Source organism: Leiobunum rupestre, chromosome 3, assembly GCF_980474605.1.
Source record: "Leiobunum rupestre chromosome 3, qqLeiRupe1.1.hap1, whole genome shotgun sequence".
Classification (NCBI taxonomy): Eukaryota; Metazoa; Arthropoda; class Arachnida; order Opiliones; family Sclerosomatidae; genus Leiobunum; species Leiobunum rupestre.
In genome coordinates this window covers 64,037,675-64,064,878 of record NC_143386.1, presented here as the reverse complement: position 1 = coordinate 64,064,878, position 27,204 = coordinate 64,037,675, and the positions used below count along the sequence as shown (strand labels likewise).

The following is a 27,204-nucleotide window of genomic DNA, read 5'->3' as shown; positions in this document are numbered from 1 at the left end:
TCGTCGCGCTGTTTACTCGATAATTAAAACGTTATTTTCGAAAACGTCCTAAAAATAAATCTACTCCATTTTTTATGAAACCGACATGGCGCCGATATAAATATGAAGAGATAAAAGGTGAAATATTTTATATAGAATTCAAAACGACTCTCATATCAAATTGAAAGAGTAAAATTTGAAATTCTATCCTTAAGTGTAATATGGTCGGCGCTTTTTGTAACTGAAACCATTGAAGTCACCGATCAATTTGTCTCTTTAATGAAATAAAAGTATCCAGGTGAAAAAGGAGGAACAGTTAAAATAAATTTATTTTGTTATTTTTAAACCGTTTAATTAGTTTGGTTTCGTTTCACAATGTGCTTATCACTTGATCTATCCGAAATATACATTTTTATAGTTTATACTTGTCTAATGGTTTAAGAGGTTAAGGGTAAAAATTGACGTGCTAATAAAAATATAAATACAAATATTTATCTTATTTCCATTGCATTTCTGGATTTTTTCATTTCCGGATATTTACTGACATTTCTTCCGATATTTCACATATTTCTGATATTTTTCAAATATTTTCAACGTTTCTCAAATATTTACTACGTTTCTCAAATATTTTTCAAGGTTTCTCAAATATTTTCAAGGTATCTCCACTCTCCAGTATTTCCGATGTTTCTCAAATATTTCCTATATGTATTCAAATATTTCCCATATTTATTCAAATATTTCCTATATTTATTCAAACATTTCCCATATTTATTCAAATATTTCCCATATTTATTCAAATATTTCCCATATTTATTCAAATATTTTCCATATATATTCAAATGTTTCCTATATTTATTCAAATGTTTCCCATATTTATTCAAATATTTCCCATATTTATTCAAATATTTCCCATATTTATTCAAATGTTTCCCATATTTATTCAAATGTTTCCCATATTTATTCAAATATCTCCCATATTTATTCAATTGTTTCCCATATTTATTCAAATATCTCGATTATTTATTCAAATAATTCCCTTATTTATTCAAATATTTCCGATATCTTTTCAAATATTTCCGATATTTCTAAAATATTTCCCATATTTACTCAATTATTTCCATCATTTCTAAAACATTTTCCATATTTACTCAATTATTTCCATTATTTCTAAAACATTTTCCATATTTACTCAAATATTTCCGTTATTTCTAAAATATTTCTGATATTTCTGAACATTACTGCCATTTTTAGAAGAAATATCCGAAATATTTATATTTCTCGAGATCTCCAATATTTATCCGCTTATTTCAAATTGCCTATAGTTCTTGTAGATTTCTAGAGTTTCAGAAATAATTATTCCTTCTTCTACCTACTAGTACACGAGATTTCTGAAGTGGCTAGCCCCTCGGCAAAAATATTTCTGAATAAATTAGAATTGAAGCCTTTCAATGCGATAAGCATTTACTATTTCCCTTCGACCGAATTACATGTATGCCAAATAGTATCTTCCGCATCGCAGAAATTGTAGATCGAATCCAAGTTTGGGGTACAGAGAGGCCTAGCCAAACGTAGTACCGAACTTTTTTTTCGGCAGTCGATTCTATCTCTCGTCCTATTGAAAATCTCATCAAGCAAATGGAAGATACGGAAGTATTTCAAGTAGGATATCATAGACTAGCGCCTCCTAGTCAAAGAGATTACGTACGCCAGTCCACTAGGGAAAAATCCTAAAATATCTCTAAAAGTCTGCTCTTACTATCGCTATTAATTTCAGAATAGGGGGGTTAAAACGACCCCCCACACACACAGGTCAAAATATCGTTTACTATTTTTAGAATTTCCAGGTCGAATTCAAAATTGTACTTGCTTACGACTTTTAAGTCACGTTGGAAATATACGAATTCACTAATTGAATATCCAGACTGACCTTGGATATAGAATTCTACGCGAGGCTAGTGTCAAATTACAATGGGAATTTGCGGTGAGGGCCTTTACGACTAAATGTTAAACAATATCGTAAAGCTGGGGTTAATTATGATTAACTTAAAGCGCATCCCGATTACAACGTAGCAGCCTTGAAATTTAATGGGCAACCGGTTTCTCAATCTAAACACATTTTCGATACACCAGGTCTCAATAATATAATCCCGGAAACGGGAGCTTCGGCGTGGCACATAAACAAGCCCAGGCGCACATGCCCCGCTGTGATTACGTATTAATAGCCATCGGATCCCCATCCATAATAATATACAATATCCAGCGTTGCAGTCGAAGCGGCAATTTGGATCGACGGGTTTGATTATTGCGCGGGTATATTCATGGCGGATGAAAGGTTCAATATTTACGACGCCTAACAATTCTCTGTCGATTCGGAGCCCGTCGAAAATTAAGCCCAGCCAGAGCAGCTCAAAAATTCGACTAATTGACATTTCAATTAATTTAAATTTTGAGCGTCCAGATTAAATTTTCATATTTCGAAGTAGTGTTGTAAGTCGGAAAATTTTCCGCATTTTTCCGGAAAAAAATAAAAAAAATTCCATGATTAGTCTAATATATTGTTTGCAAATTTAACTAAAGCGGCATTTTCGCCTCATATTTTTTAATCTAAAAGTAAAACTAACCCTCTAGACTAGTTTAAACTGATTAACAATGTAACACTATTAATGTTTTGTAGTATTTTTACTGATATTAGATATTTCATATCGATAAAAAGTTAAAAACATTAAAAACCCTTAAAAAGTTATTTATGTTTCAAATTTTTATTTTTCCGATTTGCGGAAAATTTTCAGGAAATTTTTCCGCATTTTATTTTTCCGGAAAATTAACAACACTATTTCAAAAATCGCTAGTAGATCGCTCTGTCTCGTAGAAGACATTTTAATAATAGTAATAATAATAATAATAATCAGCTAGGCTAATACCCAAGTCATCTAGCGACTTTAAATGCCTTAGCTCAGGTGACCGGGTTACAATGCGTATAGGAGGGTGCTTGCAGGAAAAAGTTCAATTTGGCGCCATCAATAAAGCAATAAAATCGAACCCTAAATGTTTGTTACCTTGCAAGGAATTTGTTACTGTTACGCTGTACAAGTTTTTGTTGAAAGGTGAAACTGAAGATGCTTCGACACTTTTAAAAGACCACACCGGCATTTTAATTGGCCTAGTTTGTCGTTCGAGCACCGGAAATAGGGTCGGATTTTCTACCATCCATAGTTTTAATTTCGAGGGTGGAACAATATAATCCGTTGTTTTGGGAAGCGGGAAAGTAAGCTTGAATCACGTAACGTTTAGCAATTACCCGAAAATCGCCCCGAATTTATTAAACAGTTATGTGCTCCTTTAAGGGGGAAGAATACAGTAAAAGCCTCTTTTTAATTCAAGCTGAACGTTTTTGTTTTAACAATTACATAATTTATTTATATTTTTCTTATTAGGCTGAACCTTCCTCTAGTGCTTAAAATAATTTTGATAATTCTAATATTAATAGTTAACGAGATAAAAGGTCCTAACTAAAAGGTAGTTTGGGCGCTTGCCCAACTTGTTTAGTTCCGGGGGTCCGAATTAAAACGTAATTACTTAATTAATTTAAAATTTAAAATTGTCAAAATAATTTTAAGCACTAAACCAGAGGCTGTTCTACACTTAAATATTAATTTTATAAGTTAAAATTCAAAACTAAAAGAGTCCAGCTTGAAATAGCACGAAAGTAGACAATGGCCACTGTAGTCTTACCCCTTAAAGGTAGCTTGACAACATACCTTGTGACACTTGGCGTTCCCGTTAATCGTCATTTGCTTAACCTCAATTTTGGATGTTATCCAAAATTAATCACAATTAAACAAAATGGCAGATCAATTTCGTAATCGCCGGGCCTAATGGCGTCATCCTTTAATTTTACGCGTCTGGCAGGCAGATAAAGTGGCGGGTGGTTGTCATACTTCCGCCACCGGTGTCCCGTCTATATCCCCGAGTATCCCCCGTTGGAGTGGTCATGGAACATATCTCACCCCTAATTTATCAGTTGAATTGTTTTCTAAATTTCCCAAATTAATAGCAAACGTGGTTCATATAACTACTTATCACTACACTGGCTCCGTCTGCCGGTTAAAAAATTTCAAATTGATTTTTACTGCGGAGTCTAATAAATAGTTTTTCGTCTTTATTAAACTTCAAGGCTAAATAACATTAGCGAACACCAGAGGGCGTTTAATTAATACGACGATGGATTCTTCGCGGTACGCTCCATTTGAAGTCGATGCCGAGAAATCGTCTGCAGTACGTTAAACACCGTCCGAATAATGTCAACGTTAAAGAGCCCAGTTAATAGGACGCCGTTGCTGCTATGTAATTAATATATTTTTATCTTTAATTTCGGTGCTTAGCTTTCCTTGGCAGCGAGTGAGGTTCGCTATTGGATTCTGGGTGTTGAAGCACGCTGTTTCGAAGCGAGCTCTAATGAGCCGATCCTTGTAATTATTCTGCCGCCTTTCTTCCAGAGAAAAAGGAATTTCGCCCGCCCCTGCGCCTCCCTCTTCCCGTCGTAACACCACACTTCGATGTAAGAAAGCCTAACCAACCGGAGATACGACTATACGTTTGCAGTTCCGGTTAAGAGTGGGTGTGGGTACAGTTTGAGCTTGTCAATACCGTAATCTGTTTTTTATGTCTTATCTTTGATTTGGTTCGGTTTAGTTTAATGGAATCTTGGAGTTGCATTGAGTCTCTTCCCCCATCAACGCTCCCTAAGCCCTCCCGGCATGCACTGCGTTTTTGGTTGGGGCCAACGTTTTACCTGAACTCTAGCGACGAAAAAGAGAGTTATTTCCAAGGTTTCCTTTAAATCTTTCTTAGCAATGGAAACAGTTGTGTTTGGCGCTTTACTTTTTGTTACAGATTTTATCTCAATATTGTCACCTTCTATTAATAATTTTAATTTATAAAATAGAAAAATAACTTGTTAGGCCTTGGTTTTTAGATACAATATTAGATAATCTAAAAAGATTTACCTTAATTTTTTTGAATAATTTTAGAAAATTTACTATGTGTGTGATCATGTTGATATTAAAAATGTTTTAAACTAAAAAAATTCATTATAAAAAACTAATACAAACGGAAATCAAATAAAAAATTTAATAAGTAAAGTTTTTAAAACGAATAATAAACTGAAAATTTATAAATTCTATATTTTATATATTTTGAGAATAATCTTGTTAGAGCGATTTGTAGAGGCCCTTTGTAACTGTTATCAATTGGGAAATTATATATGTACACTTAGAATATCTAAAGCTCCAATAATGTACCACACATAACATTTATCAATAAATTATATTTTTATACGCTAGGAATGTCCAAGGCTACATAAATGTACCAGGATAACATTTATCAGGTTATATTTATACACTGGGAACGTCTAAGGCTTCATAAATGTACCAGGATAACATTTATCAGGAAATTATATTTTTATACACTTGGCACGTCTAAGGCTTCATAAATGTACCCGGATAACATTTATCAGGAAATTATATTTTTATACACTTGGAGTGTCTAATGCTCTAATAATGTACTCTAATAACATTTATCAGGAAAGTATACATTTATACCCTTAGAATGCCTAATGCTCCAATAATGTGTTCGCGTAATATTTATCAGGAAATTACATTTTCATACACTTAGAATGTCTAAGGCTGCATAAAAGTAAGCGGAGAAATGGGCGGAGCTTAACCTACGTTAAGAAGCCACCACCGGCGGTAAAAAATGGAATAGGATGGAAATAGGGAAAAACATCCCAAACATTTTAGACGTTTAAGATAATTTATTATGTGTTCACTAAACTGATCTATTTACTTAAAAAAAATTATTTAAATGATTAAAAAAAGAGCAAATTATGTAAGTGAACTTCAATTTTATCCAAGGCTTAATGAAACACGACGCGCGAGAAGAATCTCGACAGTAAACCACGCCTGTTTCTATGGAAATCATCAAGGTCACCACAGTCTCCCTTAGACATTCCAAGTGTAGAAGTATATAATTCCCCGCTATTATTACGTTTTGGTTTCATTCTACAGTCTATTGTGACAAACAAAACAGGAACATCGTCGTGAATTGCTTTCTTTATAAAGCTATAAAATGACGCTCGCCTCGACAATTTCATCGCCAGAAACTTTGCCCTTCCTGTCGTTATCAGTCATTACAAGTGTCGTCGATACTCCGCAAGAAAACCAACAGATTTCAGCCTAATTGTAATACTTTATCTAGATTATATTTATTTTTACTTAGAGACAAGCACGTAGATATAGAAAGTCTAAGGAGGGGGATGGGTTATAACACAACCAGATGAAATCGCGAGCGCGAAATTTTTCGTTAGCAATAACCCATATTTAAAGTGCTGGCTAGACTCGGGACGAGTGACAATGACATTTCCGCACGTGTATCAAACGACATTTTTAATACATTTGCGAGAAAATGATAATATTAATGATCCTATTAATATATTACCCCCCCCCCCCCTTTTTGGTAAGTCCTTGCTTAGAGAAAATGATTATGTCAAGATGATCTGCAAGCTCCATGGTCGAGAGGGGAGAGGAAAACGTCACCAGCGTGTCTTTCAATCGCGTCACAAGACGTCAGTTATAGAGAAAAAATGAGATACCAAAACGGCTATTCTGTAAAAATCAAAAATGGAAAAAAATCTCGATCCGTCATAAATGCGCGTGTGGATAAGGGTTGGATATATCAAATTAGCGATTGTATAAATTCAATTTTAAGTAGTGGCAGCTAGGAGCAACAAACACAAGGAGAACGCAGCTAGCCTTTAAACACGCTAACGAAGGGTTGTGTACGAAATTCATTGGACGAGCGCCACGAGCCTTTACGCTGAACGTTTTACGGAATTTCCCCCTCCGACGGTAGCAGGCGCTAAAGCATCTAACCAATGAAAAATGTACGCAAGAAAATCCACGACTTTTGACGGGTTGCGTTCTCCTTGTGTGGGGTGCTGTGTTTGTTGCTCCTAGGTGGCAGTGTGTTACCCTTTATCCGGTATTTTAGTCAAATTTAAAACTAAATGTTTATGCCGACGTAAAATATCTGTTTATTTTTCGTGCCCAAGACCTAAATTGGCCTCATTTTTTCAAATCTAAAAGTAAAACTAAACCTCTAGACCGCTCTAGACTAGTTTAAACTGATTCACAATGTAACACTATAAATGTTTTGTAGTATGTTTACTGATATTAGACATTTTATATCGATAAAAAGTTAAAAACATTAAAAACCCATAAAAAGTAATTAAGTTTCAATTTTTTATTTTTCCGAAAAATTAACAAGACTAATTTTTACAGAATATCCACCTCTGGATTTTTTTTTAAGGGGGAAGGAGCTTATTCTTCGAGTGTGAGGAGCATTAAGAGTAACGCTAATACCATAAGTAACATAAAAACAATAAGTATGTCAATTAGGAAAAATTATCACCGAACTAATTTTCAGAACTATAGCGTAATCCAGGTTTAGATCTGATCACAGAGCCCCCTAGTGTTTAAATATGCCTAATTCGAAATATACTACTATAAAGGACGATAACATGCTACTCAGTTCGAGTGCGAGTCCAAGTCGGAGCTTGCCGAGAATGACAGTGTCGAAAAAAAAGGTCGGGAAATTAGCATTAAAACAATAGGAAGTGTCATACTTATTGTTGTTATATTACTTAGGATTTATGGGAGTATCAGTGTGTATTCTAAATCGAAAAATCATCTGCTGATATCGCTAATACTAGTAACCAGTTACTCTTAGTTTTTAATAGTTTTTCAAACTACAATCCAAATTTGATCCAATTAAAATGTACAAAAGCCTACTTTATGCCAATTTGATCGAAATTATTTGATCCAAACAGTATTGTATTAAAACAATGTGTTAAATTCAGCACTGAAGAAAATGACAGTTAAATTCTAAAAACGTAATAACCACGAAAGGACTAACCATGTTTTTTTGAATTTAAGGAATTTTAAAAAAAGGACTGAATTTACATTGTATTACTCTAGTTAAAAAAATAAATAAGAAACCGTTTGAAAATAATTTCCAATTGAAAGCGGCGAGGCCTAATTAAAATACTCATTAACGTAGAACCAGGCTCATAAGGAAATTTAAATTAGTATTGAAACAATAGATCAATTTACAATTTAAAACGGGCAAAGACGACTTGAAAGGGGTAAAATTCATCCGAGGTAACGTGGTGATGGCGTTATTTGTTAGTAGATGGGGCTCTGATAGCAACATGACGTCATAATTTTGAGTTTCAACGATTGGTTGAAAGTTTTCAAATTAACTCTGAAAGTTTTCAGTTTTTAGTGGAGAACGGTTTTGTCGAGATTTAAAATACAAAATTATCTTCCCTGATTGGATAGTTTAAAATTGTACTATAGTGCCATCTATGGCGGAGAGAGTTAACTACTGTGAAAATTAATTGTTAATTTAAATTACAAAAATTTTATGTTTTTAATAAGAACTTAAAATACTAGCCGGGAGTAGTGGCGTACTCCTGTAATCCCAAGCAGGAGGCAGAGTTTGTGGATGGCCGCGTGAGGGCGACCACCAATCCCCCAACGGGTGGTCGGAATGCTTCCGCCACGGGTGTCCCCAACCCTGTACCCATGTGTCCCCCCGTTGGCGTGGCCGTTACACATCTCTCGCCCTGATTAATCCGGTGGACGGGCGGACCGAATTTGTCCCCCCCCGTCCCACTCACGCCTCAAAAACCTTCGCTGGGCTCGCGGTCTTCTCAGACCCACTCAGCCGTTGTTTCTTTCTTCTTTGAATAAAAAAAAAACTTAAAGTACTATAATTTAGTAATTAATTAATAACTTTTTCAAAAAGTTCATTTTTCATAAAATTTATATTGTCGCCATCTACCTCACACATTATTAAATAGGAAGGTACCTCGGGTGGATTTCGCCCCTTTTTGCATATTTCCCTGTAGGCAATATGTGAATGCGTCTATAGGAAGCCTCATACGTATTACTAAATTTACAAAATTATTGCACGACGGATACTTCATGGTTCAATATTTTATTAAAATTAAAGGTTTACGCTAGCTTTCGGGTCGAAACCCCTCTGCAGGCGTTCTGTTTACAATGATTCTAAAATCTAAATTCAATTTACATTTCTCTTATCAGTGTATATTTTTTAATTTTAAATTTTAATTTTTAAAAACATTTAGTTTTTTAAATTTAGTATTTTTTTTTTTTTATTTTTTTTTAAAAATTTTATTTTAAAACACCCCAATTGTTTATACTAATTTTTCCTTTATCTAAATTTAATTGTCCTAGGTTTTTTATAACTATTGCTTCTTTAAATTGTCTTTTATAATATTGTGGTTCTTTAGTTATAATTTCCACTTCGTCAAACTTTATGTCATGTCCTTTTGTTTTCCAAACGTGGTTCGCAATTCCGTTGTGTTGTTCTCCTAATTTTATACATTTTTTATGGTCTTTTATTCTTACTGCTAATTTTCGTTTCGTTTCGCCTATGTATGACATATTACAATCACATGATATTTTGTAGACAACACCGGTTTCATTGTTTTTATCAATTTTAGGTCATATTGTTATTACGTTACCTATGGTAATACTTTATCTAGAAACCGGATTCTTTCCGACAACATCTTGCGGACCGAGACGTGCGCAATTTTTCATCGTCTTTGATCTATACGATTTGGATTGGCAATTTCGGGGATTACGGGGAGTGGTAGATTCGGACGCAGCCCGGTGACTCACAAAGTGAAGCTGCCGTTGATAGGGGTAATTTCTCGCCAGATAATAGCAACACCCGAATTATAGAGGGATTGCCTATGTAATCAACGGAATAGGAAGATAGGCCATACGAGACGAGATCAGTCTGCGCCTGTTGTACCTTAAAACGTGACATTCGCGATTAGCGTAATTTTATCGTCAACAAAGAATAAAATCCACGTAGGCTGATACAAACCAGTTTCGACTGCACCCTCTTTCCCCGCTTCCGTCGAACAGTCGCCAAACGTGGTTGTAAAATATATAATAACGATAATAAGCCCATTCAGAACTAGATAATGAAGCACGTCTTTTTTACGAATACCAATTAGCTCGATAAAATAGAAAATTATAAGAATTTATACGGTTTTGTTTCCATCCAAATTACTACAGATACTAGGTTTTTGTAATAAAAATTACCGACATGAAAGCCTTGAACGACTCCGGCTGCTCCATAAATTAGATACGTTGTTTCAAAAGTTACGTAATTACCAAAAATGTCGTTTTAAGCTTTAGTAAGTCAAAATTGTTAATTGGAGTCATGCCATAAGCACATTAAGTTCAACACGACCAATGAAGAAATGAAGAAATTTAGTACGGTAACAAGTCCCTTGGTAGCTTTGTCCATAAAGGAAAATCCTTACAGACTACTAATTTTCAAATTTTTAGATGGTTTTGCTAGGCCTGAAAAAGGAATATTTAAAAAAAACCTGAGATATATTTATGGAGAATATACAACTTGTAAAAAAATGTTCTATGGGAATATTCAATAGATAATTATAAAGACAAACCTTTATAGATAAGCGTTTTATTTGTTTTTAGATAATACTCGAGCTTCTCCAGAAATATAATAACCTAATGATAATTTAAAGCAATTATCTTTAGAGAAATTACCCATTCTAAAAGTTTTCTATAGAGCTGCTCTATAAAACACCTTAAAATATCTGTAGAGTGTACTTAAAACTTTGTATGGTCATTCAAAATGGTGTTTATAGTTAATACCAGAAGCTATTAAAAACAATATAGTTTTATATAATTTATAATATAAATTAAGTTAATTTAAAGCAAATATCATTTGAAATTACCCATTTTTAAAGGAATTCTACAGATTGTTTTATAGAGTTTGTCCATAAAAATAAGTAAGAAAATTCTTTTAAGTCTAATAAAAATATTTCTACGACTTATGGTTGAATGAAAGAGTTTTATAACGGTGATTTTAATAGCGGCTTCAAAATGGGAAGTCTAAAAATTCTCTTCTCTAGACTAATTAAGGAACCAAGTCCCAACCGAAAATAATCCGTCGAAACAACACTTTAAAATCTACTTAAGAGAGCTTTAAAATTAACGTTCGAACAAAATATTTTTAATGTCGTGTAAAAAAGGTTTACGAGCGACGCCAAAGTGAACGGACAAAATTAAAAAAGGAGGGGAGATTTTTATTTTCTATTCCGTTAGGTGTCGCTGGTACATCGTCATTAATTCCCCCACTCTCGCTATCCCCCGGGAGGAGTGAGTGTCTGGCGCATTGACTTACAAAGCCAAATCAGCTTCGTCTTTTTAATGGCGGCTGAAGCAAGCATTTAAATATCGCGATAAAACTAATCCGGAAACACGGATGCGAACTCAATAAAAAAAGCTTCCAAATTCAACCACCATACATTCGGTGGCGCTCGTATCGAACAATTTTTAATTATTCGCTGCTGGCTGCGATGGGAATACAGCAAGTATAATCCGAAAATTAGAACCACTGTTTTACCACTATACCTCGCGTCAGGAATTTTTTAATAAAAATCAAATCAAGTTTTTTTAATTTAAACCAATTGTACATAACAATATTGTTTTACAGGTCAATTAAAGGTATTTTAATTGAATTAAGTTTTAATATTAAATCTTAACGCAATTTATGTAAATTGATCAATTTTATTATATAAGCCTATTAGGAAATGTTAGAACAATATTGTTTTGCAGGACCACACAATTTTTAATTTAATGAATTTATTGATTAATATATAATTAATGGCTTTTTTCAGACTAATTTTACAAAAGTAAAAATTAAATATCATCTTAAATTAATTTTTATTACCATTTAATACTTTAGCTTCCTCATATTTGATACCATTTTTAGTTCCCTCAATGAAATACGTTATGAGATTTAAATCGATGATTTGATTTCAATTAAATTTATTTAAAATTTAAATAAGTTAAACCTCTTTAGGGATAATAAAAAAATGTGTTTTAAAAAAATCTTTATATTATTAATCGCGTTTTTTGTCGTTCGCGACTAATAGTCAGAAAATAAATAATTAAAGAAGTAAAATATTTCAAGTACTGTAAGTTCTTCGTAACTACGCAAATATAAACGTTTTATCGATAATGCCGTGCTACCAGATAACACATTTTATATTTATTTCAAAGGCAGACAAGCAGTGTTACCAGATGACCTTTTTCAAAGAAAATTATTTTGGTTGTATTACCCAATAAAATAAAGTGATAATACGACAATATTAGCGTAAATTCTTTAGAAATCTACAATTTCTATATTTATTCTTTTATCGTAAGTTACATAATTCTGATAAGTATGACACCTTCCAATCCCAACGACGTTTTTTTTAAATAATAGTATGTTTCGCAATGACCATATAAATCACAACTTGACTAAGGACTAACAACTCTACTTGCGTCACAACTAGTCTTTTAGGAGAATCAACCAAAGTTTAGTAAAAATTTAAAAGTTTAAAAAGTAAAAATAACCATTACTTAATGAATTATTAAATCAGAGCATCGAATTGTCTATTATTATTTGGTCACGTGTTTCCTGTTACGTAATTTCCGATTGCGTCAGAATTGACAATATCTCAGTTTCATACTTACGTATATTCTGTTTTTTAAGAATATAAATTAAAATAAAGGTTTTTCTAAATTCCTAGCGACCCTCTACGATTGAACGCTTATTAACATTCTGCACTGGCAACTAACAATCGGACCGCGAAGAAACTCGGCTCATTGTAATAAGAAAACAAGAGCTTTGTAATGAGACTTCTTATTTCTTAAATTGAGGCATCCTTTGGTAGCAAGCCCGAACGCCCACCGTATATCTTCCGCTTTTCCCTCGGGCTGGTAATAAGAGCGTGTCACGAACGGGGCGCCACGACAATGTAACTTGGCAGCTGGCGGGAAAGCGAGGCCGCCCTTTGTACAGCTACGGCCTTCGTGATCATTTTCAGAGCGGTTTTCCGGTGTATAAAATGACAGAGCCGCAACTTTTATTAGAGGCTGCGCTCGCAATTTCACCCGGAATCGGTATGTGTGGAGGGGTTGGCGGAGGACTATAGAATGACGTCACGGTGCTAGGAATGTAAATGGGCCAGTCTGGCATCATCTTATTGTCAGAGTTTATTAAGTATAGGCAGAAGTGCATATGATATCTCGTACGACAGAAGTGGTCCATCTAGGCCACGATCTGAATTAGTGTTATTAATTTTCCGGAAAAATAAAATTCGGAAAAATTTCCGGAAAATTTCCGGATTGAGAAAAATTTTCCGCAAATCGGAAAAATTTTAAATTTGAAACATAAATTACTTTTAAGGGTTTTTAATGTTTTTAACTTTTTATCGATATAAAATGTCTAATATCAGTAAACATACTAAAAAACATTACTTATGTTACATTGTTAATCAGTTTAAACTAATCTAGAGGTTTAGTTTTACTTTCAGATTCGAAAAATTTAGGCGAAAAAGCCGGTTTATTTAAATTTGCAAACAATATATTAGGCTAATCATGGAATGAAAACTATTTTTTATTTTTTTTCGGAAAAATACGGAAAATTTTCCTAGCGGGAAATTTCCCGACTTACAACACTATTTATACCAGGCATAATTATCTTCATCAGCAGGGGCGTCATTTCAGGATTTTTCAGGAGGGGGCAGAACTTGTAAAAACGTGTAAAATTTAATATATTTTGGATTTTTAATTGAAATAGTTTTTGCATAATTGCTAGTGATTTTCAGGATAATAGACAAAACAAAGCATTTTCCCAAGATATTCCTTGTACTTCATCCGATTCTGAGTTGGTATTAGAAAAATTCATCAACTTTTTTAGCTCATAACAATTCATAAGTAAATAATATATTTCAAGTATTTATTTATAGACGACAATTGGTATTTTATTGGAATGGTTAGCACTTTCGCCTCGCAGCATGAAGAGCCGCGTTCGATGACAGCTTCTGGCACTGGGTGAAAACTCGGAACAACTCCTTCTGCAAGTTTTCTACACACTGGTTTAAGGGGTTTTCCCCCGAGTTCTTCGGTTTCCCCTTCCATGAAAACTTGTTGAGGTTAACGGTAATAGTTAGTGTAGGGAGCTGTCGGCTCGCGTGGCATGAAGGGCTTGCCACCACCCTCCTACGCATTGTAACCCGGCCACCTGAATTAATGGCTTTAAATGTCGCTTTATGACTTAGGCCTAAGGTGGTGCCATGGGTATTAGCTTAGCTGATTATTATTATTATATTTATGTTGGTAAAATTATTTTCATCATAAGTAAATCATATTGGTCTTACGAGGGAGAAGTATCAATTTAGGTCACGTTTTTAATTGTATGTTTATATTGGCAAGAATATCTTTATCAGAAGTTAATAATATCTTTCAACCAATCCATCTATAGACCATGATTTGAATTTTACATTTACACTAGGAAAAATTATCATTACCAGAAGTATATAATATACTTCTTGCAAGAAGTATCCAAATAGAACGTAAAAAATGAAGCATGTACGTTAGTAGGTTCGACGAAGTTTCCAATGAACAGGATGTAATTGTTTTAGAAAAACATTGTGATGAATAATTTAAAATCGCACTATTTTTCCGTTGGAAACACATTTCGAAAAAAGAAGTGCATAAAATTAGTAGTATAGAGTGATACTTATCCCTAATATAAATGTTATATACATATGGTGTAGGGTCATATATCAGCAGACACCTACATTAAAAAAGCATCTTACAAAAATTGTTGACCAAATTTCGTACGCGAATAAAGTAGTTTGAGTCTGTATTAAAACTTCATTTCATAAATAACGAAATATAAAATAATTAATAGTACATGAAATAATTGGAGCAAAATTTAAAAAATATAAAGTGCTTCAAATTTTGTAAATATTTAAAATTTCCAATTTGTAATTCAGAATGTACTGCTAGCTGAAATCCAAAGTTCAATGTACTCTTTACATACTGATTATCTATAGGTAAAATTTCCAAATTTTAACAAAACAATTTGCATATTAACTTACTTCTATACTTGTATTATTTATTATTTATTTGTTACGGTTTAGACAAAGCAACAAATGTAAACCGAACATTAAAATTAGTAAAATGTAAATTTAAACCTATACCCTGATACGGATAAGCATTACACGAAGAGCTTGGAAAGCTTATTAACAACCGAAGTGCTTATTGATACTTTATTATGTTGCAATTGCCTTAACTTTAAATTTGAATCCAAACTATATCCAAAATTGGGCCAATCCAAATTCTATTTTTACCGAAATTTTATTCCAAAATGTGACATATTTGATACAATTACAATTTATAAAATAAAATTTTATTCCGATTTTATAAAAATTATTTAATACAAACAGGTTCAAACTGGATGTATCTGGTTTTCAATTCAAATCATTAACGTAAGGGTTATTCCGATTTCATAAAAATTATTTAATCGAATCATTTTAAAACTAGTCCAATGCATGTAGAGCTAAATATACGCCATACGTTTTGAAATAAAAAAACATGAACGACTATTTTGAATGCCAAACAAGATAAAGCTAATTAAATATTCAACAGTGATACACCCTTAAGGCTACAAATTCCAGGAACGCTTGGAAAAAAAAATTAAAAATTCGGGTTATGGTTTTTTTTAAATTAATAATAAGGCAGTGACAAGTAGAGTTTATGGGTTGAAAAAAATTTAAAATAACCCTTAGGCTGCTTATAGAAATTTCATGGCTTAAGAAATTACAGCATGGTTATAGCTGAATGTGTGAATACTTTTTGCCGGCGTTAACTTATCCATAGCTATATCACTACCAACTTTTTCTACTGGTTCAGGAACTATAATGATATTTATTTATAACAAACCAAAGAACTTTGATATTTATCACATTTCATAAGGAACTTTAAAAAATATTTCATCATCTTCTTGTTCTTCGAATAAAAACTTTTTATTTTTGTTTCTAAAAGCCATAAAGAAATTGCAGGATAGGAATCAATGTCTTCTATGCTTATGTTTCTTAAACATATTCTTAATGATTGTTCTAGATGTTTCGCATTTAGCTCGACGAATCTGACCGATTGTAACAGAAGAACGTCAAATTGCATTACTGCCAGATGCCACGAAATACGTTCGATTTAGGAGTAGAAATAAGTCAAAATCCGCAATTTCATTGCTGAGAGCGCAACGCTTTTATCATTTTCTCTTTTCGGTATAGAATTATACTTTTAATTAAACATAAACTGGTCATTATGACCAGTGAACCCTCCAGATTCCATTTAATTTACTGGTCATAGCCGACGCCACCGCCTTATTTCCAACACTGAACTGGAAAGCCTACTGTCCACCTTAGCAAATACAAAAAAAATTATAGTAAGCTTCTACAGGGCTGGCTACAAATGTTTACCAATTGAGTAAAAATATATTCATGCTTGGGGATTGGGCTGAAATCCCTCACTAAAACCAATTATTCGAGAGTGGGTTTTGTATTGCGCAACAGATTAAGGCATTCAGTCAGGGACGTCCCTTTCAGAGGACAAGGTGAACCTACCAAAAACATTTGTTCAGTTGTCAAAATAAGGCCTAGTTAGCATAATTTAGATTTTTTCGGAAAACATTTTTTTAAAGAAAATTTCAAAGAAAAATTTCGCCAATTGGCGAAACTCGGGAAAATTAATTAGAATTTGACCCTCCTTGTATAATGATACCAAATATTTAGGGTTTCTAAGATTCCTTTTGTGTTTTGCCGATAAGGCTCGACAACTACGAAATATTTTCAAAATCCATTAAAGAGTCAATGAAGAACCATCGGGAAACGTTCGTAAACGACATTAATTTTTACGTATCGATTAGTCCGTAATCCAGGCAACGGATAAGATAAGAGTTACTTCTTTATTTCATTCAACGCGCAGTTCACTTTCAGTTTTGGTTACAATCCTGACAAACATTTCACGATCCTAATTATTATATTAAATAAACAATACTTGCACTATTTTTAATACATAATTTAATGCAACGTTTTAAATGTGTACATAACCCATAGCAATATAACACTAATAACGTCTGCTTATTGACTCATTAATACCCCAAGTTTTCGATGACGGCCGAGGAGGGCGTATAGTGATGATTTCGAAAGTTATACGCTTTTAATGTTGAAGGTTTTAAAATATTTCTTCCTAATTGCTTTTCAAATATACAATTCCTGTACTATTTACAACAGAAAATTTAAAGCAAGGTTTTAGTCGGTATTTATTACCTTTTTAACCCATTAACACCTCAAGTTTCAGACGACGGCCGAGGAGGGCGCAGCGATAGATTTCATTATCTACGCTTTTACTGTTCAAGGTTTTAAAATATTTCTTCCTAATTTCTTTTCAAATATACAATTCCTGTACTATTTACAACAGAAAATTTAATGCAATGTTAAAGCATTAAAACTGACGACGACCTATGAGGGCGCAGATATAGATTCTCATTTATGGTCGAAGCTTTTAAAACATTTGTTGTAAAAATCAGCCTATAAATAAGCGTAAAAGGGTGAATATTTGCCCTTTTCGCTAGTTCACTTCGTCATTGTTTCAAAAGAATAATTCTCAGTCATCCTTGTAGGGCCAAACAAAAAGAGGGGAATAGAAAATGCAATGATTTCACTATCGCGTGACAAAATCGCATCTAGCCAGCGATGCCATTATTTAGAATTGTTTACCCAATATAGCTCCCTACATAACTTAAAATGACGCTCAAAAGCGTGGGATTAATCTATACTAAATCAATTTGCAGCCAAAGTACCACCGTAGTATAAAATTCCGCTATATAGGATGTTTTGAAGCGAAATTAGGTCCAAAGTTTTAATGACATAAAAATAAAAAGCGGCTAGCCGGCTCGCCCAATTTTGTGTATCAAGTATACGTAACGGACGCTGTAACTTATAATTTGGGTATAAATTAGGCGGGTGTGGCGGGAAACGTCGGTACCTCCTTCTCCAAATTTTAATTATAAATGGCCGTTTGAAATTTTAAGCGGGTAGCCTTTTAAATATTGTTTGTATTGAACGTAATAAAGTGTACACTAACCGTTCATAAATTAGCGATATTTACATATGAGCCCCTAAAAATAGCGAGTATTTTCACCCACAATTTTGGAGGTAATATTTAGTATTTACGTTGCACTTAAAATGGTTTTTTTTCTTAAATTGTGGCGTTTCCCATTTAGAAATCGGTAAATTATGCCTCAATTTCTTAAATTCGATTTAAGAAATGTATACACTTATTTTTTATCAAAAGACAGATAGAACATGGCTTTTAAGGAAATTATTTCGGGAGCTTTCGGAAAACCTGGAAAAGTCAGGAATTTGAAAATGGCTCAATAATGTCAGGGAAAAGTCCGGGAACTTTAAAATGGTTCCAAAAGTTCAGGCAAAATTCAGGTGATTTGAAAATGTCCGGAAAAGGTCAGGAAAAATCAGCGAATTTGAAAATGGTTCCAAAGGTTCAGGAAAATGTCAGGGAATTGGAAAATGGTTCCAAAAGTTCAGGCAAAAGTTAGGTAATTTTTCGAAAGAAGTATTAAAAATACATATTTTATAATTTGCAAGATTTTACCTTAAATATTTAGTTTATTGTATCAAAGTGGTCAGAGAAATATTTTAATATTGGTCACGGAAAACGTGGAAAATTTATTCCGTAAATTTCGTACGAACCCTGAAATATATTATATTTTAAAGACCATGTTGCGCCCGTCTTTTGATTAAAAATAAACATATTAATTTAAAACCACGACAAATACGTTTTAAATCTATGATAAAGAAATAGTTTCATGACGGTCAAGGAGTTATAGAACGAAAAAAAGAGGTGCAGTTTGAAAAGGAATCTTCGTACTCACCAGAGGCGAGTTGCATGCATCCTAGAATGCGGGCAGTAGGTTGAGTGACCACATCCGCCACGCAGCAGGCAGCCAAGGAAGTGAATGCCACCAGCAAGGAAAGGGAAGCTCCGACGCCAACGGCGATGGTGGCCACTTGCCACGCCACACTCGGGATGTCGAGGAAGCGCGTGTAGCGACCGCATTCCAAGACCAACTCCAAACTACCGTCTTCTGTTAAACGGGGATAATTGCAACGACGAAATGAGCCAAACGACGCTTCTGTGGTGTTGAAGAGGGTGCCTTGAATCCAAAATGGAAGGTAGAAGCCGGCGCTATTGAGGATAGCGGCGGCCAGGGACAGACAGCACCAGAACACTCCAGTAGCCGTCAAACTAGGGGCCATCACGGGCATCCCTCGGTGTGACCACATTCGGGTCGGGTCGACACCGACGAACCGGGGATGAACTCGATCACCCCAGTCACCTCCGATCGCCTTTCAGGGCTTCATGGTCGCGCGTCCACCCGGCAATTCATCGCGAAACGACGTTCCTCCAAAACTGCTCGAACGCGTTAAATCCAAAGAAAAAACAATTTTTTACGCGTTTCCCGGCTCGTTTTACGCAAAGTACGGAAATATTACCACCGTCTTCCGGCAACACTTTTTACGCGCAAAACCGCGCTATTATATCCATTGAACGGTACGACACTATAACGAAACGGTTGTGAATATTGGCGTGGCGGGACTAACGACGCGCGAATGGATGCGGTGATTTTAGGCTATACTAAAATATCGCGGGATTAAAAGTGGCGCGAGAGGCTTTCCCAAAGAGCTAATTAATTCCTTCAATGAAGCTCCTTTTCTTTATCTCTCGCTGCTTTGTTTGGAAACTGTTTTTCTCGGGTGTCGTTGCGGACTATCGCGGCGTCGGCAGTCTCGGCTTTGTCGCCGGGTGCATTTCCCCCAACGGGACCTTCGCAGCGGATCTCCGCGAAACGTTGCGAGCGGAATGCTTCTGGCTCGCGCTTCCAATTTGCCCAGACGGGCTCCTCTGAAAAAGAGGGGGGGGACACACCAGAGAGAGAGAGGTACGCGACCGTGGCGACGCGGGTATCGAAATTCCGAAGCTCTCGATCCTACACGGACGGCACTGAGGCCGTCTGTCGTTGGAAATACCGAAGAATCCTAAAGAAGCTGCGCCGAATGTACGGGATAATTATCAGGGATATTTCACAAATTGCGCACTGTTCGCTTTACGATATGGTCAACCGGAAATATTTATGAGAGTGACTTTAGATTTAAATATTTTAATTAAATTTAATTTATGATGTCCTGGTTCAAACCCCCCAAAATGCACAGGGGCGTAGGAACGGGGGGAGGGGGGGCAATGTCCCTCCCTAGAATTTTGCTTTGAGAGGCAACTAATGTTATTGCCCCCTCCAACTTTTTGGTCAGTTGAAATCTTCAAAAGGCTTAAATTCTCATTTTAAAAGCATATAAAGCTTAAAGAACCCGAACTGTGTTTAAATTTCAGTCTTTTCCCGCCCATTTTCATTGTAGTAAAAAGTACAAATGCATTCGGAGAAGCTACACTCCATTAAAAATTCAAAACCATCCTCTAGACCCCTTGTCGATTCTCTTTGCCCCCTCCAACTTCTAAAACGTTCCTACGCCCCTGAAATAAAATCCTAGGTACGCTATCGTATGACAAGGCGAGACCATTGTTATTTAACTAATTTTAAAGCTATGACGCAACGAGATTGGAAAACTTAAAGCTTTGAAGTCCCTATAGTTTTAATAATTTACTAATAAATTATTAATTTAAAGTGAATAAGGAAATTAGGACCAAACCTCAATCAATATAATGTCAGATACTATCTTAGAAATTAAAAAAAAATCAAAAAACAATTGATCTTTATTTTCTCAAACTATTTCATCTGAAAGATATTGTTCATAAATAAATAAATATTTCCAAACATCGTAATTTTACATTAAATGCAGTGATGCGGTGTATATTTTACGAAATTTAGCGTGAAAATCGCGCCAAAATAAAACTGCCTCGAGTCTGCTAAGGTTCTTGTATTATTTTTACGTCCTAGGCAGTTTCTTATCTCATAAAAGGTATATTGTTTACTTCTGATATTAACTTTTCTTTCTCGATGCTTTCCGTCAATATGGCTTACCTCGGTAATTAAATTTGTAGCACCGAAATTCTCTGGAGAGGGTCAAAGTCGCTACTATGACGTTATTCATCTGTCCAGTTAGCGTCTTGACCTCCGTCTCACGTTAAAACCAAAAGTCCTTATTTCCCTTCTTTCACGTTTTTAATCCAAAAATGACCATTCATACATTTATTAAAGATTAATTATGAACCATGTTATTTCTTTTGAAAACCTAGAAGTAACCATTGAGTATCTTAACAATTAAGCATCAATCATTATATTGGCTCTGAATTCACTACATGAAAATTTCGTTCACACTTTCACATAGGTGCTTCCACTTTCGAAATTTTTTAATTCTTTTTTTTTCTGAACTAGGTAACTTAAAAAATTCCCTTTTTTCCCCTCTTAAATGTTAAAAATTCCCCAAAATTTTCCTTGTTGAATCTTAACATATTACGCTTAAAATTTTTTTGTACATCAGTCGTAGGCTGGAAATTGCGTTCGCTGGAACGAGCGATGGGCGGAAATACTGTTCGTTGAATGGAATGTCCATCTCCAGGGTCGTCCAGCTTGGATACGCGACTCTATTTGGGTAAAATACTTCGCATATAGTCTACCTGTATCCTTAACTTTACCAGAAAACTAGAATATATATTATTCAAAGTAACAACAATGATAATATGTTGATTTTATTGAAACGCGGATCACTAACATTGTTACGTTAATGTCAGCTCTGTTTTAATCATTTCATTTAATGTATAATCTTAAGAACTTGTAATTAGTGTACTATTTTAATAACCTTTTAGCATAAAAAATGAGGATAGCGTTTAGGATAAAAGCTAAATGACCATGATCATTTAGCTTTTAGGTTTTTAGTAGTGTTTTAATTGATTTGTAAGAATTTAGTGTTAATATTAAATGTGTTTTTAATCATTAATCTTTTCCGTTCTGAATCGCCCTAAATCATAAAACTTTTAATTACATTTATTTGTAGCGTTATAGATTACGCTGGTCAGGATAGGTAAGTTGCTATACTTAACCAGGAAAACGTTACAACATACTATTGGTCTGTAATCGAAAATAGAGCTGATTCTAAAAAGAACGAAAATTTCTTTTTTTTAATTTTGAAAAGCGAAAATTCCCTACAAAGGGGATAAATTCCCTACATGTGGTAGCACTGCATCCTTTCCAAGCTTAAGGGAAGTTATGACGTAAGAAAAGAGAGTCTTCGCAAGATAAAGGCAAAGAAAATTTCACCCACTGACTTACGGAATCGGGCTATTTAGAAATGTAAAACCGCAAATCTATCAAGCGAACATAAATGAAATTTTCCATTAGAAAGGACTTAAGCTCCACCCTAGAATACGTGAAAGCGTGATACGGTAAACAGTTTATGCGCCATAATACTACGTCCACAATCCTACAAGTTCTCCTTACGCGTTACCCATCGCGAACTTAACCTAGCTATTAGCAAATCGGTCTGTAGTTTTAAGTTGACTTGATGGGTGGGTCTAATTACTGGGGATGGCCCAATTGCGCCTATTTTTTTATATTCCTTACAGATAACCATCAAAATATATTTTAGTGTATTTAGGGTGTGCTATGTGGCACACCTTATGGTATTTAGGGGCAGTAGTTACGAGTCTTCAACTGAAATGAAACCGCCACAAACTGTACCGGTACACCCGCTTTAAAATGAACTGACTTTAGATAAAACCAACCAAGTACTATCCTGACCATGGCTTTTATTTTATCATAATAGCGTTCCCTCTTTTTATTAGGATGGTGAAAGAGGCCGCTTGTTACACAAAGTATAATTAGCTATTGTATGAATAAGTAATGAGATTCAAGGTGTTTTCCATTTTTTTTTCTTCCTCGGCCAAAAAACACATAGAGAACCTTTATTGTTTAGTAGCGAAAAGGTACCTTCAGGGGTAATGACCTTGATATTCCGCACTTAGAATGTGGGATAAATTTTACCCTCCTCAAACGCTTAGAATGTACGAAACGTTAATTTCCAGGTAGAAGAGGTCCGATAGGTATAGCTCTACTGGTCGTTTTTTTTCTTACTAAAAAAAAATATGAGCTCGTAATTTTGGGCGCATCCGAGAGAGGGCGGTGTATCGTTTTGCTCCATAAAGATATTTTGGAGCTGGTCGGGGGGTTACCAAGATATACACTCTCGCCATCTTCTAGGCAAATTTATAGACACCCTATTGTGCTCGGACAAGGGGATCCTATTCATAAAATATCCCGTGTGCCCCTCCCCCCCCCCCAAGATCCCCCCCTCACCCCTATTCTCGTTCGGTGTAAGCGGCTTATAGGGAATAAATTTTGATAAATTCCTGCCCCCAGATGTCTCTCCTTTTCCTCCTGTTTGGCATCCTCCGGGAGTAGTATGATCCTCTGAACTGGAGGCATCGTCTTTCGTTGTAAGGAGATTTTAAATCAGATAGAAATACGCCTTATGTTTACCAAGCGCTAGGCAGATAGAGGGAATAAACTTTACTCCCTTCCTCGTTTGGAACGGTAGTGCTCGGTGAGCTATTTGAATGGATATTATTATAGACCATGCTCGATGACGTGTATACCTTTTGGATATCCCTAATTTGCAGGCGTTCGCTTCGAGTAGTCCAGCCAATAAAGGCTCTCCAAAGCACCCGTTCTCCGTGATATATTACTCGCTATATTCACAAATTGCTCTACCGCGCTACAGGGTTGTAAGATCTACATAAATTAAATAATCGATTTTTATCATGACATAAATCTTTTAAGTTGTATAAGTCAATATATTTACAAAAATGTATAAAAAAGATGCTGTGGCGAAGTTAATTTACAATATAATAATTAAATTCAATTGTTAATTGATAATTTTGTTAACGTTTATATTACAATCAAAGTATCAATCAATTACAAGCATTGGATGGTTAAAAACGAATTCAGAAAATAAAGTAAATAATGAAATTCGAATTAAATTGAAATTTTTATATCGACTTTTATTTAAAAATATCGTTTAAATTTAAGATATCGATTTGATTATAAAAATATCGTTTAAATGTAAGATATCAATTTGCCTATAAAAATATCGATACTCATTGAAAATATTGATCCTTATTAAAAATATCGATACTTATAAAAAAATTAAGTTTTTATAATTATCATGCAGGCTGGGCGCCAATTTATATAAATGACGATAATATGAAATAAAATCTGAATGTAATTGGTAATGTGTCAAAACGCGTTTAATTATCACCGTTTTAAAGTCTTTATGGGAATTCCCTTCTCTCTCCTTTTTATTTCGAATCTCACACTTTCGCAATAGCGATCTGCCCGGTTTCAAGAATTAATAGTTATCACCGTAGTCGTTAATTTCGCTGGTCGAATCAATGTTGGCGCTACGTGGAGGCAAAAACTCGTTCGGCTACATGATTACTCCCCTCCTGACTCCTGTTCGCGATGGAACGAGGCTACAAGATCTGGCCAAAATAGTTTCAGCGTGCCACGATTTTGACTCTAGGCATGCTTTCTCCTTTTCTAGGTGTAGTAATAATTTTTTCTTCAAATCGAACCGTCGGGGCCCCTTTGGCTAGAAAACTGAACCCGACGGTTCGCCAAAGATAGGTAGAAAAAAGTCTTCACTTCATCAATTTCATGGCGCTTTGAATGATAAAGTAAACCTGTCTTTTCTCTTGTCTCTAATGACGGAATAGTCACTACGCTCATTTCCTAATTGGCACATAAAAGAATGTCTAGCACCCTCCCCCCTTCAATCCCTTCTTTGCCACCCACCCTCTCTTCCCACCCCCTTTCATCAAATATTCGACCCACCCCGATCTTTTCTATAGAGAGAAAGCAAGACCAGTAGCTAGAGGAAAAAGTCCGGCAATAATGAGATGGTTTTGCCTAAAGTCACGATCACTTAACTTTACTCCTTAGATATTTTTCCCAAGAAAATTATTTTATTTTATTTTTTTAATATGTTTTTTAATTCGAGACAAATTACTACTACTGCGCCGCCACTAGTCGTTAAAGTTGTTTATTAAATAATTTACACACTTTTAAATAGTCGACCCTTTTATTATTTATTATTATTTTATTTTGATCCTAACTTAATACAAAGAAATTACGCCAACTTTGGCTGGGATATAACAGAGTTGGTTATCCTTCATGATTAATTAATTGTTTTTAGAAAATAAAAAAGTAGTGGATAAATATACCAATTGGACTCGTAGAAAATAGAAGTAGTAGTTGGGTAAACACACAAATTGGACTAGTAGAAAATAAAAAAAGTAGTGGATGAATAGACCAATTGGGCTCGTAGAAAATAGAAGTAGTAGTGGGATAAACAGACATATTGTACTAGTAGTAAATAGAAATAGTGAGTAAATATACAAATTGGGCTCGTAGAAAATAGAAGTAGTAGTGGGATAAGCAGACATATTGGACTAGTAGAAATTAGAAATAGTGGATAAATAGACAAATTTGGACCGTAGAAAATAGAAATAATGGATAAATAGACAAATTGGGACCGTAGAAAATAGAAGTAGTAGTTCGGTAAACAGACATATTGGATTAGTAGAAATTAGATAAGTAGCAGATAAATAGACAAATTAGGCTCGTGGAAAATTTAGGTAGTAGCGGGGAAAAAATATAAAAATATATTTATAAAAATAAATTAGTGTAGTATAAAATGGAGGTAGTAAACGGGAAAGAAATACAAATTGCGCTGGTAGAAAATAGAAGTAGTACTGGAAAAATAGAAATATTGGATTTGTAAAAAAGATAGGTAGTAGTTATAGGAATAGACATATTGGACTAGTATAATATAAAAATCGACAAATTGGACTCGAAAAAATATAGATAGATAAATTATAATGGTTGAAAATAGAGGTAGTAAGCTGATAAAATAGACATATTGGGCTAGGCTGGGCCGGTAGAAAATAGAAGTAGTAGCGGAGTAAATCGACAAATGGTTTTGGTAGAAAATAGAGACAGTGACGGAAGAAACATACAAATTGTGATGATATAAAATAGAAGAAAATTTTAAATATTATGATGGTAGAACATAGAAGAAGTAGCGGAAAATTAGACATATCGTGATGATAGAGAATAGAAAAAGTAGCGGAAAATTATAGATATTGAGATGGTAGAAAATAGAAGAATTAGCCAAAAATGAGAAATATCGTGATGATAGAAAATAGAAGTAGCGGAAAATTAGAAATATTGTGATGGTAGAACATAGAAGAAGTAGCGGAAATTATAAATATTGTGATGATAGAAAATAGAAGTAGCGAAAAATTAGAAATATTGTGATAGTAGTAGTAGCGAGAAAAAACTCCAAATTGTTTTGGTAGAAAATTGAGACAGTATCGGAAGAAACATACAAATAGGATAAGTAACGGAAAATTAAACCAAATGTGATGGTAGAAAATAGTAGTGGCTGAAAAGTAGACAAATTGGGTTATAAGAAAATAGAAGTAGTAGCGTTTCGTTATTAAAGACAAACAAAATTATGATATTTAAAGTATAAAAGTAAGACCGCCAAATGGGGCTAGAGAAGATAGAATTGGCAGCGCTGCTTTTGTTTAATATTAGATTGCGCGTTTAAAGTAAGCACTCGGAGAAAGAGGCCCTTCTGTAAACTCTCGATAGAGGGGTCTGCTTAATGTTGCCTAATACCAACTGCAGCAGCCTGACACGCTCACATTTTTCAGGGAGGGATAGTCGGCGCTCTCCCTCCCTCCGACCATACGTCTCATCCTCGTGACCTTTACGTAGCTTCGCCGTTGGGGTCACCGAGTTCTCCCGTCCGCCCTCCTCTACGTAGGGGCGCAAACCCCTACTTCCCCCGCGCAACCCCCGGTCTTTCGGTTTATAGGGGTCTGTCTACAATCTCTCGTATCGTATTGTCTAGGAAAGGTCTTGGCGCAGTCTAAGCTAACATAAGAAATGGTATTTGTTTATTCAATTCGTGTAGAACCGGTAGATTGTCAGGATATGTTGGCTTAGAATTGAGAAACCTATTTACCCTCCTTTTCCTCCGGTATGTTTAAAGACGGGCCGAAAAAATATTGGTCTAAAAAAACCTATTTCTTAACTTTTTATTCTTCCGGACATTTTTGCCTTTTCACCGAAATAAAAATTTCGATTCATTGTGTTCGCTTT

General features: G+C 34.7%; 1 protein-coding gene across 1 annotated transcript in view; it reads right to left on the bottom strand.

Annotated features, from left to right (window-relative positions):
• LOC149954196 (LHFPL tetraspan subfamily member 6 protein-like) overlaps positions 1–19,914 on the bottom strand; it is a 182,350-nt gene extending 162,436 nt beyond the window's left edge. The window contains exon 1 of the mRNA XM_090170297.1: positions 18,898–19,914. Coding sequence (XP_090026423.1) covers positions 18,898–19,309 — 412 coding nt within the window. The 5' untranslated portion in view covers positions 19,310–19,914. The remainder of the gene's footprint in view (positions 1–18,897) is intronic.
• Positions 19,915–27,204: the final 7,290 nt, after the last annotated feature.